The sequence below is a fragment of the Gopherus evgoodei genome, chromosome 20, assembly GCF_007399415.2.
Source record: "Gopherus evgoodei ecotype Sinaloan lineage chromosome 20, rGopEvg1_v1.p, whole genome shotgun sequence".
Lineage (NCBI taxonomy): Eukaryota > Metazoa > Chordata > Testudines > Testudinidae > Gopherus > Gopherus evgoodei.
In genome coordinates, this window is record NC_044341.1 from 12,154,175 (window position 1) to 12,169,016 (window position 14,842).

Here is a 14,842-nt window from a genome sequence, read left to right on the forward strand (position 1 = left end):
CACAGAGCGTAAGGGCAGCAGGGGCCACTATGACTGTCTAGTCTGATCACCGGTATAACACAGACCCTAGGACTCCTCTGAATTAACACTGTCTGACAGTCCCCACACAATTACCTCCCTATCGCCAGTGACACATTAACCAGGCAAACTCATGTGATCACTGCAGAACTGAAACACTAATGGGCCCAGATACCGCAGTGGTGGCTTTATAAGAAATGTGACAGCTAGACTAGGTACAATAGAAAAAAAGAGCCGACAGATTAGTTCCGTGGTTCTCAACCAGAGGCCCGGGTACCCCTGGGTATACACAGAGCTCTTCCAGGGGGTACATAAACTCTCTAAATAGTTGCCTAGTTTTACAACAGGCTACATTAAAAAGCCCTAGCGAAGTCAGTACAAACTAAAATTTCATAGAATGACTTGTTTATATTGCTCTATATACTATACACCAAAATGTAAGTACAGTGTTTATATTCCAATTGATTTATTTTATAATTATAATGGTAACATGAGAAAGTCAGCAATTTTTCAGTAATAGTGAGGCTGTGACACTTTTGTATTTTTATGTTTGATTCTGTAAGCAAGTCGTTTTTCAGTGAGGTGAAACTTGGGGGTACACCAGACAAATCAGACTCCTGAAAGGGGTACAACAGTCTAGACAAGCTGAGAGCCACTGGATTATTTTATCCCAGGAAAGAACTGTTAATTTAAACTGAAAGTTTAAAACTACTTTAAGGGGGATAAAGTGCAGCCTAGTGAGTAGGGAAGGTGGCCCAGGCATCAGGACTCCTGACTTTGCCACTCTTCTGAGCAAGTCACTTGACTTTACTGTGCCTCAGTTTGCCCAGTTATAAAATGAACGTAATATTTCCACCCTTCAGAGGAGGGGGTGAGGCCTCATTAGTTAAAAACTGTTGACGGTGTTAAGATCCTCAGGTAAAATGGAGCCACGGAAGTGCAGCGCATCAGCAGAAGGCCTTTTGCTGCATAAGCTGGCACAGTTTTCTCCCATCCTAACCCCCAGTCTTGAAGGAAGCACCAAATCATACAAAGGAAATGATTTATTTGTAATGAAGAATCCATATGAGCTGGAGACATGTGAGTACCAGGGTTGCACTAGTCTATAGGTAGCACAGCTTCACACCCACAAACAATAACAGACACCTGCAAATACACTGGCGTTAAATCCTGGTGCTACATAGTCAGCGAGAGTTTTCCTATGGGCCAGGATTTTAGGGAGTTTAATGCCAGCTTGATTTTTGACAGATGCAGCATGCCTGGCTAGAGAGGAACAGAACTGGGATTTTTCTAACTAGATGCAAGATGGTACCCATAATGTCACTCTTGTTTAGATCCAGGCTATGCCATTGAAATCTATGGCATTGTAGAGGGATACGGGAGGGGTGAATCTGTCCCTGGGAGTTTACCATAGCAATTTTTAAGTGTTCAAATGCAGTCAAGCCATAAGACTGAGCATAGGAGCATGATCACCAAGGGTGTGTGGCCAACTGGATAGGATACCTGTGGGACAGTCAGGAGACATAGTTTCTTTTCCCAGCTCTGCCTATGAGCTTGGACCAGTCACATCCTTGCTCTATGCCTCAGTTTCCCCTCTTACCCCTTTATCTATTTAAATTGCAAGCCCCTTTTGGCAGGGACCGTCTCTTACTATATGTTGGTATAGCACATGGTAGAATGGGGCCCCAACCTTGGTGGAATACTAATAATGTACTTCTAAGGCCTCCTCAGTCTAGACCAAATAGCATAGGGTTACACTAGAAACGGAGCAATTTATTCTACAATTAATGAATGAATTAAAAGAGTGCCTAAGCATGAGACTGCCCCTTTTCAAAGGGGTGACTCTCACCCCTCTGCACTGAGGACTGCAACTGAATTCCACCCTCTGGAAACATCTAATTGGCTTCCTCATATCCTGAGAATTCTTCCACTCACCACGTTCCTTAGGCACCCAAAATCAGGCCACGATGGTTTCTTTGTAAAGCTGAAGTCTCTGAGATGTTTCAATAAAGCAAGGAGTTTTGGATTTGATCCCTTGTAATGCAGTACCACTCCGGGGACCCTGCTAAGGATCGAGGCCCCATTGACTGGCTCAATTGTTCGATGTATTTGATGCATTCTCATGTATGTTTTAAGAGCTGCACTCCTAGATACCTAAAGATTTTCCTAGTCCTAAAATTCAGTTAAAAAAAATTAAAAAGTTTTAGAGCCAGTGCTGCAGTGTATTAAAAGGGATTTCCCCTGCTAAGAACCAAGGGAATGCCTCGAGCAGCTAGTCGGTGTTCTCTGGATTCCCTGTTCTCCACCTAAAGGGGGCAGTAGTGCACTTTTTACTATTCTGATGGAATTCATCTACTGTGGGTGAAAGCAAGTCCTGGAGGTTTTTATTTTCCCTAGAGATAAACTGAACTCCTGTCCCCCTGAACCTCCAACCGTACATCTCAGGCCCATCTCTAATTTATTTATGAATCGGCTCATCCAGCCCCTCCTCCACCAATTCGATCCCCTACGCCAGGTCCTAGTCCCTAACTTCTGGGTTAACACTGGCATTTTTCTTGCGGTTTTCGCCTCTTCTTCTGGGGGTTGCAGGTTTTCTTGTGAATCACCTTCACCCCGTCCCAGCCTTCCTGCAGATCGATCTCCTTGTTCTTCAGAGCCTCATAGATGGTGTTGGTCAAGGTCTCAAAGGCCAAGTCTACATTGGTGTTGCTTTTGGCAGATGTTTCCATGAAACCGATGCCCAGCGAGGCTGCCAGCCCCTCTGCCTCTTCGGTGGAGATTTTGCAGTCTGATTTCAAGTCACTTTTGTGGCCAATCAGGAGGAAGATGACCTTCTCCATAATCTGGATGCCGGCCACTTCATGGTACCACTCAATGATGTGCTCGAAGGACTTACGGTTGGTCATGTCGAACACCAGCAGCACTCCCACAGCGTTCCGATAGAAAGATCTGGTGATGCATCTGGGAACACAAATGTAACAACTCTGTGAGCCCTTAACTTTGCTTCTCACCTGCAAATTCCATCCAGGAACTAGGGCTGGTCTTCTAAGGCCCCGCTGGCTTTTACTCACTTTGGGCCATGTGTCACCTTGAACCCCACACACAGCTGGTGCCCTGTCCTTCTTTGCTGATTGATGACATAAACATTGGGTTTGGGAGAGGCTCCCCACCCCCACCCCATTTACCTTTTACATTAGAAATTCAGGTCTTGCCTCTTTTTTTATTTTCCTGGAAGACTCTATGGACAACTAGAGACCAAACTGTGGCCCCAGGCCAGCACCTCAGAGGTATTTGGGTACCTAATTCCCATTTAGTTCAACAGGAGTTAGGCACCTAAATACCTTTAAGGATCTGGGCCCCAGAGATGGCAAAGAAATAAAACCTGACGAATTAATCAGGGAAGTGATTTTTAGTCAAACGTCTTGAAACTCTTTTTATTGTTAACATCTATTTGACTCAAATGTATTGCACACACTAAAGAGAAAAACACTTTTTGTTAAATATTAAATGTCCTCGTTCCTTGAGTAAGGGCTGAGAAACCTCCCAATCCACCTTTCTGGTGCTCCACAGAGCCCTTCAGTAGAACCAGGGAAGACAAGACATGAGGGTCCTGACACTTCTAATGTAAAACACAAGGAGGAAAGAAATGTTTCAGGCTTTCTTCAGACATCATACAAAGACAAATAAGGGCAGATCCCCACTATTTCATCCATCTTTAAGGATCTATGTTAAGAGTTTTTCTTCTGGGAGCAGGGCTATCAAAGACTGGCCTTATGGCTTGGCTTCTCTCTTATGATACAGCAAAGCGGCCAAGAAGCCAACATCACTGGCTACGTGGGTGAGGAGTCTCCTTGCACAAGAGGAATCCCTGGTTATGCAAGACTGATGTAGTAGCTCTGTATCGCTCCCCCGCCCACTCCTCAGCATGGCCAGGAAAAGGAAGCCATTGTTGCCGTGCCTGTGGTCGCTGGCTGGTGTAATTTAGAGCAGCCCTGAAACATCTCTAAATTGTGCCAAGAGCCGAATCACCCCGACTGGCTCCTGGATCAGGGAACTGCAGAGCTGGCATAAAACCACCTTTGCACCCCACTCTTGGACTCAAGTCAAGCGCAGCTCATGTAGACCTTAGAGGCTGGGCTAGGGAGGCATGCTCTAGATTTTAAAACCACACCCCTCACTGTGTTATGGGAGAGCTTGACTAGTGAGGGTTTTCAAGGCCTCTGGCCCAGGGGAGTTAGGCACCTAAATAGGCCCCTATCCTAGGCCCTCCGCTCGTTGTTTTGTGCTGCATTGGTGTGCTCCATGGAGCGTGTGTGCCATGGGGTGGGGTGTGCCTGGAGTTCAGTGCTAGTTGCTCATTCATTCCTTAGAGGCAATGTCCTCCCATGACCAGAAACTGCAGCGCATAGTAGCGTCATAACTGATACACACTGCAGCTGTAGCTCCCCAAAGGAGAGCTGATTTCAGTAGGACTGTTTGCAGCGGTAAGAGCTGTTCACCTGCGTAGATCTGCCAGGCCAGGCCCATAACTAGTTATGCCACCTTCAGCCACTCTTATCTCAATACCCCCCCAACAAACAAGCCTTTCAGCTGATTGGATCCTTTTTCACACACAGAAGAATCGTTTCTCCAGCCTGCAGGAATCACTGAACAAAACCATCCACTCCCCCACACAGCCACACACAGATCGCAACAATAGCAAACCCTGCCTTCTAGACTCCAAGATTCCCCTGTGCTGTAAACTTCATCCACTCTCCTTCCCGCTGCTCTTTCTCCATAAGAAAGCCAGGTTCCCAGTAAAAAATGAGTGGGGGGTTACTGGCAGTCAAATAATTGCTGGAATTGACCCTAAGTATAAAAAAAACCTCAAGTTCTCCTATTGCAATGCAAGCATCTCTCACCCGGGCCTCTCAGTGCAAACACACAAGCGTGACTGGGTGACTTCATCATGCACATGATCATGCTACAGCATGACATTGACAAAGCTGTAAAGAAAAGAAAACTGGAAACAAAATCCTTTTTAAAAACAAAACCACCACCCTTGCTCAGGCCATCGGGTGCAGGAAAGAGAAAGCACCAGATCAGGGATGATGTGTGTGTGTTGGGGGTGGAGGAAACCGGTTTGGAGCTGGTGAGCTGGGTCCCCAGTTATGGGTACATATGTCCAGTCGGGGGGGCAGGCAGGCATGGGAGGTGGAGGGTTCTCGGTGTGACTCTCACTCTCTGAAGGGATCTGGTCTCTGCGGACTGGATCTCTGTGGTAGATGGGTAGGGGCCGTCTCAGGGATTTCCAAGATTCTTATCTCAGGGCTGTGCCAATGCTAGGACAATTATAACCCTGGGTGGGTGTGCGTGAGTGACTGGAGGGTGGGAATGTGACTCTGGGTGGGAGTGTCTGAGCCCGCAGGGTAAGTGCACTGGATGCGTGGTGTGAAATGGGGCAAGCTGGGTCTCTGGTCCCTCCTCACCTGAATCTCTCCTGGCCGGCCGTGTCCCAAAGCTGCAGCTTCACCTTGATGCCCGGAGGCAGCTCCATCATCTTGCTGTAGAATTCCACGCCCACGGTGGGGCAGGGAGCCGGGCTGAAGGACCCCTCAGCATAGCGCCTTAGCAGGGAGGACTTGCCCACGGTGGAATCCCCCAGGAGGATGATCCGGAACTGGTAGTGCCAGTTGCCATTCAGGTGAGAGACCGGAGGGGGTGGCACCGGCTCCATTCCAAGGAGGGGCAGAGGGACTGGGGCTTGGGGGCACTGGAGCAGCCTTTGAATTAAGATATGGATTCCCCAGAGGAAGCCTTGGATGAATTGGCCTGGAGGAGGTTACAAACCCAGATTCTGGCCTGGAATGACAAGAGAGAGAGACAAAGGAGAGAGAATTTAACCAGAGGTCTCCACCCTCATCTCATTTACCTCCTCCCACCCCACCCTAGTGGAGTCCCCTTTGGGAGCAAAGTTCTGCTATGGGGACAGAGACACTCCCGCATTCCCTTTCCCAGCCTCAGTCCCTATCATCTACCCCCACCCCCAGCCAATAAACAGAAAACTCCTCTGTATCAGATTACCGTCAAGCTCCCAGGAGAGGTGGGGGAGATGCAATTCTAGGAATGTAGCAGTTGCCAGATCAGATCAGACCTAGGGTCCATCTAACCCAGTGTCCTGTCTCTGACAGTGTCCACCACATGCTGCTTCAAAGGTAGGTGCAAGAAACTCCACAGGGGACAGTTATACCCACAGGAGTTTCTTCCTGACCACAGACAGGTACTGGTTGGTTTATGCCATGAGACCCATGAGGGTTTATATACCCTCTGCAATGTTTTGTCCAGCCTAATCATAGAATCAATCTCAGGGTTGGAAGGGACCTCAGGAGGTCATCTAGTCCAACACCCTGCTCAAAGCAGGACCAATTCCCTAATGTTGCCTAGATAGATGTGTTCTTCTTGGGATCTTTCTTTACCTCTTGGGCTAGTCAGTTCCACAGTGTCTCAATTATCCAAATGAATTGAAAGAACACTCCTTGATCTGCATTTGAATAGAGACCCATTCACAGGCACTGACAGTCCATGTGGCAACTACAGCAATTACTTATAGGGGAAAGTAAGGTTAGGAAAGAGCTTGGTTTCCTGGTATTCAGTAATGGAAGAACCGTGACCATGTGCCTAGCCAGCTCTCCACAGACCGCCTGCAAGGGCCCCGTGGAGCCCAGTTTGAGAGCTCAGTGTCCGGCAGGAAGCCCAGCAGTGGAAGGTTAATGGTCAGTTGGGATTGGTAGTGAGGTTTGCATTACTCTGTACTGACTCCCGGCTGTGTCTTCACTAGGCTTTCCCCCCGGCCCCCTGAACATTTCCCCAGTTGCTATCACCAGTGCAACTCCACTGCTAGCAGCAATGGGGGGAACTGAAGTGTAGACAGGGAGCTGCTCAGAGATAGTCCACATGGGATGGAGCATTGGAATCATCTAGTCAGACAACGTGTCAGATACAGGCCAGCCGCCCCAAGCCCAATCCCATCCAAGCAACTGGATCTGTATTCAAGTCGCACCTGTGCTGCTGTTTTTAGGCGCTAGTTTGGGAAATCAAACCATGAACACTCTTCCTGGAAGGCTGCAATGTATCGCTTATTGCAGAGACTCCAGAAATCTAACACAGCCCAGCCAAATGCAGAGAGACACAGCAGGCTGCCCCCTAAGGCAGTGAGGCACAACTCACCCCAACTTGCTCCAGGCGGCTTTTGATGCAGATCCCATGCTACCTTCAGAGCCCCCTAACCTGCAAGCAGGAGCAGAAAGGCCCTTCGGATTTAAAGTGACAGCTTGTCATTTCAGCACAGTTCTCAATACACGACATGACATCCTCGATCCGTTTAAATCAAAGGGACCTTGAGGCATCAACAGGTTCAGCCTCTGGCTTCATTCTCCATCGGGGTTGAAAACAGTTTAGCCTCTAGTCCAGGCAAGCAAGCTCGATCCCTGGAGGATCTCTCCATTAATGTGACAGCTTGGCCCTGTCTGTCCAGGCAGCTCCATTGTTTGCCCCTAGGATCAGAAGGGACAGAGAGACTCATTAAGAGGGAATTTTCCTAGTGCACACAGGGTCCTTGACTTAATTAGGAAAGAGATTATCTGTGAAGAAAATCCAAGCACATGGAGCAAAGCAAAGAATGAATCAAATGAACTGATTCAATTGTCTCCAGATAAAAGAGTTCTGAAGACTCTGCAAACAACAGCAGCCTGCTCATTGCCAGGGATGGGGACAGGGGGCAGGCATGGAGGCCTCCTTGGTTATCTGTCCCCTCCACCCGATGGGTCTGGGTAACAAAACATCTTCCTGGGCTAAACGACAGGAGTCAGAGTCAGGAAAGGAAAAAAGTGAGACGGTGGAACAAGGATGTGAACTAATTGAAATGAACGCACTTTGCCTCTGCTCGCCACAGTGGCCGGGTTTTCAAAAGTGCTGAGCACCACAATGCACTGAGGAATTCGCTGAAATCAATGGGAGGTCGATGCTTAAATAACTTTGCAGATCTGAGCCGGCTCTCTTTTGAAAGACTGGCCTCTGACTAGGTGGGTGCTGAACATTTTTGAATATCTAATCTAATCTAATCTTATCTATCTATCCCCATACACCCATCATCTAATCTAATCTATCAATCAAATTTTAGGGTTTTATCCTGCTGATCATCCCCCTAGAATCTGAGTCTTCCACATTAAAAAAAAATAGTAATAGTACAGTTACTAGTCTCTTGCGCTGCACCCTGCTTGAGGCAAGGTTGGATTTTGGAGGGGGCCTGGCAGAAGGTGATGGGGGACAGCAAGGAGCTGGGAATAGAAGGGGTTGTTTTGGTGGAAAGGCTTTCTCAAAGAGGAAGGTTTTGCAGCAGTTCCTAATGGTCAGATGCTGGGGGCGCCTGACCCCCTCTGGAAGTTCGTTCCATTGCCGGAGCTGCTCACCTGAGAATGCCTTGTCCCCATCTCTCACATGCTTCATCATCTGGCCCCTTGTTTCGTTTGAAGGGAAGATGAGGAGAGGAGATATTTCACCAGCTGCAAAACTTAGGGCTGTCGAGGGCAGTCCAACCTGATACCAGTCATGTCGCTCTCTTGCATGTTGTTGGCTATGAAACTTCCAGCCTGACTCAGGGGCATGGCTCAGGGGAGCTTTGACTTTGAGCTCAGCGGGGATACACACACACTAGACCCCAAGGTGACCAAACAAATTTAGTGAATTCCTAAGGCACTAGAAGAGTCATTACTTCAAATCCCCCTCAGACCCATAGCAAGTAAGGCCACATCTGCACCTAAAACTGTTGCCGCTATAGCAATGTTGGTTGGGATGTGATTTTTTTTAATAACATTTTTATACCAGTAAAAGCCCCAGTGAGGACACAGTTATATTGACAAAATGGCCCTTTTGCTGGCATCAGAGTCACTGGGAGATGCTCTGAACTACTCCCTATGAAGCCAGGCAGGACTCTGTGGGTAGCCTGTCTCCTGGGCAAGAAGCTTAAGCAGCTTCGACCTTCCTGGGTCTGACCTCAGAGCAGTCAGCCTCCCCTTCCACACCGTGCGCTTCCCGCAGCGAAGCCGCACAGGCGGGGCTCCTGGGGAAGCCAGAGGGCCCTGCACCCCAACTCCGCAGTCAGACGTGACTCTCAACCAGCTGGTAAAATAGAAGGTTTATTAGTCAACAAGACACAGTGTAGAACAGAGCTTGCTCTTACAGACATCAGTGACTTTCAGCCAAGTCCATCTTGGGAATCCTAGACCAGATGCCCTGGATTCCCCCTGTTCCAGTCCCTACCACGCAGACTGCCAACCTCCAGCTACCTGACCTCTGACATCCCCCTTGATGCTCCTCCTCCTTCTCTTTGTCTCCTTCTGGGCAAAAGGTGTCACCTGGTCGCATCCCCCGTCCTGGGACTCAGGTTATATAGGTGCAAATAGCTGGGCAGTCTCACCACCAAGTCCCACCACCTAAGTATTTGTGCAGTCCACAGGGAAACGAAGGTACACACAGTATTAGTATAGGACAGGAAGATTCACTTAGGCTGAAGTGGATACATTTAGCACTGAAGTTTGTAGGAGTGGCACCCAACTTACGGCAGGGCTGTCCTGAGTGCTAGAAGTTGCTTCCATCTGGTATGAGCTGTGGGCTCTCCAGCATGTTCCTCTTGAACAAGTGTCCCAGGCTCACAAACATCTCCGAGGCGGCTAACCAGCCACCCCCGCAGGCAGTGGCAATGGAGAGGTAGCTATGTACTAAGTGAGCCATGGAGACTACGCTCTCCCTCTCACAGTGGGGGGAAATCTGCCCTGCTACTGCTGTAGCTTATCTGCAGATAAGGGATTTCAGTCTTCAGGGCTGGCAACCTCTCCTTCTGGCATTGGCCAAGGCACCCCCTCCAATCAGTCCAGCAAGTTAGATGGGGGGCATCCCCTTGGACTGTGGGGCTTTTTTCCCCCTATTCCCTTGTCTGTTCATGTACCCATTCTCTGAGCAGCATCCACTGACTCCAGGCTCCTACTCAGATCACTGGGCACTGTCTGGGGTTCTCTGCTCAGTGTCACCCTCTGGATCCTTTATGTGACCCTATGACCTGCACCCCTATCCCTATTGTTCATAATCAGTTTAGTTCTGGGCTCTTCTGTGGCCCCTCCCTCAGCTGAGTGGGTGGCCTTCTATAGCCACCACCCACCAACCCAACAGGCTGGCCCCAGCATGGGCAGTAAGGAATTCATGTTAAATGCTCTCAGTCCCCCAGGTTTAACTGCAGAAAGGGACAGGGTACAAAGGAGGAGAACAGACAGGGTTACTTTCCTGTATGTTGGTTTGCAGCTCTCCCCTTTCTGCACCTTGGGAGCGAGAAGGATGGAGCTGGGGGCGGAGCACTTCATGGAGCATCTGTAATAGACGCTGTTGTGTCTCCACACCAGCTTCCTGTCACCTGATAGCATCAGGAGCAGTTCCTTTACTACAAAGGTCTTTGCAGCTAGGGAAGGCTGAGCAAAGGGCTGACAATGCTGGACACAGGCCGCTCCTTCAAGCACAGCATGGGAGGGGGAAGGTTTCCTGGGGCAGCAGTTCTCATGCAACAGATCAACCTTTCCTTTCCTCACACACCAGCTGAGGCTCTCAAAGCACTTTGCAGACCTCAATAAGTCAACACACCTGCCTAGGAAATAATGTTAAATCTTTATACATTTTGTAGCGATGGTAGCAGGGGCCACCCAATGAGACATGGCAGAAGTGGGAAGTGAATGCAAGTCTCCTGTTGGAGGCCCATTCGCCCTCTTTAGCTGCAACCCGATCTTTTAATATTTGATATTTCTAGGCCGAGATTTTTTTGCAGCAAATGGGTGCCTGAATCTAGGCTTCCAAATCCATCTTTAGGCATCTAAATGGCTTCACTCTGCGTACCAGTCAGCAAAGGGAGGCAAACGTGGTCTCCCAGCTGCTTTCAGGGGAGGGAGAATAGCAGCTCCCACACCCATGCTTATGGGGCTGGGGGGGAATACAACCCTCCCCCATCCCCCTCACTTCCTGGGGTGGGAAATGCTGATTCCACCTACTCTTTTAGGGTGGAAACTGCCTCAGCAGCATTTTCAGGGAAGAAACACAACCTCAGCCCCAGGCTTGCTGCAAGGGGCAGGTGGCCCCATCTCCAGAATTGTAATGAGGGGAGGGGAGGGAAGGAAAATAAAATGTGTCTCCTCATGCTTTTGGGGGAAGTGTGTGTGAAATCCTTCCCACCCAGTTTAGGTGTTGAGGGAAAATGCAGCCCACACCCACACTGACAGGCTTGGGAAAGGTGGTAAGTGGCCCCCACCCATTTCAGGCTTTTACAAACAGAATATACAACTGGGGTGAAGATCTGTGGTGGGTGGGGGTTATCTGCTGCTGGACTCAATCTCCCATCTATCATCTTATCCTAGGGTTCTATTCTGCTGCCCATCAGCAGTGCATGTGAGCATGTAAAATCAATAGCAACAGTGAAGTCCCTATTAACCTGCAGCGCCCTGTGTGACAACTGACGGTTGCCTTCTTCCCCATTCTCATTTCAATGTACCTGCTACTGAAGGGTCACTAGTTTGCAAAGACAAATCATCACTTGGGCCTTGTTTACACTACAGCTGCTACAATGGCAGTTACACTGCTGCAGCTGTAACTGTACTGTACTGTGCTTTCAGTTCTGCCACTGCTCTGAGTCTCCATCCCTGTCTTACATGGATTTTCAATTCATTTTCTCCAGTAATGTTTGGATGGAAGCCCACTCACCCGTTAACACCACAGCCACCTACAAGGTCAGGAAAACCTTAATGCACTTATTTTGACTGTCTGTTCAGAGTACTCTTGTTAATCTGGGAACATGTACTCTTACACGCTTAGCTTACATAGACCTTTTCTTCATTAGATCTCAACATGCTTAAAAAAAAAAAAGAATATTGTAGCTTGGGAAACGGAAGCACAGAAGCATAGTGATTTTCCCAGCTCATGGTTTCTCAGTCTGCTGGTCAGCACCCAAAATTGGGTCACCAGAATGTATCTTCATAACTCAGTGGTTTGAGCATTGGCCTGCTAAACCCAGGGTTGTGAGTTCAATCCTTGAGGGGGCCACTTAGAGATCTGGAGCAAAATCAGTACTTGGTCCTGCTAGTGAAGGAAGGAGGCTGGACTCAATGACCCTTTGGGGTCCCTTTCAGTTCTACGAGGTATCTCCATATATTATTAGAGCAGAGAACAGAAAAATCAGACCATAGGCAAGTCAATTTAATTACCAACTGAAATTATGAACAGAAAAGTCTGAGGCAAAAAAGTTTGACTGCTGCATTTATTATTTCCTGATTCCCTACACAGGTGTGTTCTTAGTAAAAACTCAAGCTCCGGAAAGAACAGTCCTTGTGTTGTGTACTTATACAGATGCAGCTGAACCTGTAAACAATTTCTCATGATGTGAGTAGTATGAGGCGATTTTCATACGCAAGAGAAGGGATGTGCCCTGCCCTGCAGAGCTTGCAGCCTAAGGACAGGCAGACCAAGGTAAGAAAATTCCTTTTCCCTGTGCAGGACAATGTTCTCTTTAGGAAGCAGAAACATTGCTTTTAAGAGGGACTGAAAGTTGGAGGGGACAGTCCAGTCCCAGCTCAAGTTTCTCAGCTCTGTTCCACTTTCATCTGGAAATAAAATAAAAACAGATAGGTAGCTATGGGATGAAGCTTGTAGCCTGACTCCCTGCTAGACCCAACTCACCAGGTAGTGATTTTTAACAGAACAAGTGGGCTCTGTTTATGATGGGTGCCTGGCCTCAGCCCCATATCCGCAGGATTCATCCAACAGTCACCATTTAAAAAGGAGTCATCACTGACCAGGCAGAGTCAAACAGAGGTCTGTCTGTGGCTGTACAGTGAGAGGCTAACAGGAAGTGTTGGTGTAGTTTCTGCAAAAATAAAGCTAGTCACAGGGTGACATTTCTAGCTCTTATAGTTGCAGAGAAAAAAAAAACCCACCTCCCCAGTGCCAGAGCCTTCTCTATGCAATTTAAGTATAGCTGGTAAAAAGGGTCTTCTGGAACATTGTAAAGCAGCCACCAGTGCTCTGAGTAGAGCAGTCCTACTCCCTGAGATATGGGGCCAGATCCTCAGCTGGTGGAAACTTGAGTTTTACATGAATGTCAATAGTGCTAAGCTGATTTACATCAGCTGAGGATTTGTATTACAGCTTGCAGGACTGCAACCTGGAATCTGTTTACAAATGCAGTTAATTTCAGAAGTCCTTGTACTGTTCAGATGGTGATCGTTAAAGGTCATTTAAGATGCCACAGGCCCCAGGGACATCAGCCCCAGGAGGCAAGTTAACGATCAAGGTTTTTGAAGCTGTTGCCATTTCATATATGGGGTGGATGCACATCATGTTTTAATACCAGTTCAGAGTCAAATCAGATGCAGAACAGATTCCATTGAGTTAGTTGTCAGGGTTGGCAAACATGAAAATTACTAGCTCAGTGGTTCCTTTAGCTCAGTTATTTGGAAGCTTACTTTGCCCATTCATGGGTCTTTCCGGAGTTCCAGCCCCTTGGGAGACACCATCATGTTCCACTAGGTGGCAAGACTTACTGGCCAGTCCATTAGTTCGCCTTGGCAGCATCAGCTTCTTTCACTTAGGAAGAGATTCCTGCAAAAGGCAAAAATGGAACTGGAATTAGATCAGAAGTGCACAGGCCTTTATGTACAGAAGAATGCACCAAATCAGCACGAATGCAGCCAAAACACCAGCACCTCCAAAATTCAAAGAGGGGAGGGGGAAGCATGATCTAACGATCCCTTCTCGCCTTAATTTATTAGCACATTCCAAAAGAAAGTCGCATTGAGCAGTTTAAGATGTTTACCTATAGCTCCCCCCACCCCCAAAACTATACAGATTTACATTTCGCCCAGGGCTTTGCAGATACATTGCTGTGTTCCAAGCCAGACCCTCTCAGTGCAGGGCTGTTCTGGCAGAGAGAATGAGACCAACTTGCATTTTACTTCGCCTCTTTTTTTTGACCGTGAGATCAGTGTTCAGATCTTATGGGAAAGGGATCTGGAGGTGAAGGAAGCTGCACTTCTGCACTGAATGGAGTTGTCAATCTCACCTTGCACAATAGCTGCTGTGTGCCCACTTCATTCCATCCAGCAAGCGAGAGACCTCAGCAACTGTCTGGGTTCTGAAGGGCGCCTGCAAACCAGCCCTAGGAAACAGATTTGCACCACCGTCCTTACACCCAGTGAAGAACAGGGCTGCATCCCACAGAACTAGGAACTCATGCAACTAAGGGCCTCTAAACAAAAGCACCCCATCAAAGAAGCCAATGCCCCCCAAGTGAAAGCTTATAGGAGAGGCGAGTGACAGCCATCAGCACACAGGGCTTAGCTGCCAAAGTCTCTCCTCCTTGTTCTTGCATGTAGTTGGAGATCCTGTGGCTATTTCACTGAGCCACAGCTCTTGGTTTTACATGCACTGCAAATGCTCAGCACTGATGAGGCTCATTACAGCAGCTGGAGGGATGGGGAGATTAGAGGATAGGTAATGTGGCAAAAGCAATGGACAAAGCACTGGACTGAGACTCAGAAGACTTGGGTTCTATTCCCACCACTGGCCAAGCTTGGGCAAGTTCCTGCCGCTGTTTGTGCCAGTTTCCATATCTGTAAAATGGGGATAACACCAACTTTTATCCCGAACGTGAGAGACAGAGAAACTGTCACTAGAACATGGGATGGAAACCACTTGCTGTGGTTTGCAACTAGCTCATTTAGTATTTTGCCTTCAGTCCACCCCCAATCTGGCTGCTCTG

At 48.2% G+C, this 14,842-nt stretch overlaps 1 protein-coding gene and 2 non-coding genes across 3 annotated transcripts; all 3 read right to left on the reverse strand.

The window, feature by feature from the left end:
- Positions 1-715: 715 nt before the first annotated feature.
- RAB42 (RAB42, member RAS oncogene family) lies at positions 716-5,832 on the reverse strand. The gene is made up of 2 exons (XM_030539033.1): positions 5,487-5,832; positions 716-2,979 (listed from the first exon to the last, which is right to left on the reverse strand). The coding sequence occupies exons 1-2, from the start codon at positions 5,732-5,734 to the stop codon at positions 2,556-2,558; spliced, it is 672 nt and encodes a 223-aa protein (XP_030394893.1). The 5' UTR covers positions 5,735-5,832; the 3' UTR covers positions 716-2,555.
- A 6,977-nt stretch (positions 5,833-12,809) lies between these two features.
- On the reverse strand, positions 12,810-12,882 carry LOC115637810. The gene has a single exon (XR_003997363.1). It is a non-coding gene; the product is annotated as a small nucleolar RNA SNORD99 (small nucleolar RNA).
- A 1,494-nt stretch (positions 12,883-14,376) lies between these two features.
- Positions 14,377-14,509, reverse strand: LOC115637804. The gene has a single exon (XR_003997357.1). It is a non-coding gene; the product is annotated as a small nucleolar RNA SNORA44 (small nucleolar RNA).
- Between the last annotated feature and the right edge of the window lie 333 nt (positions 14,510-14,842).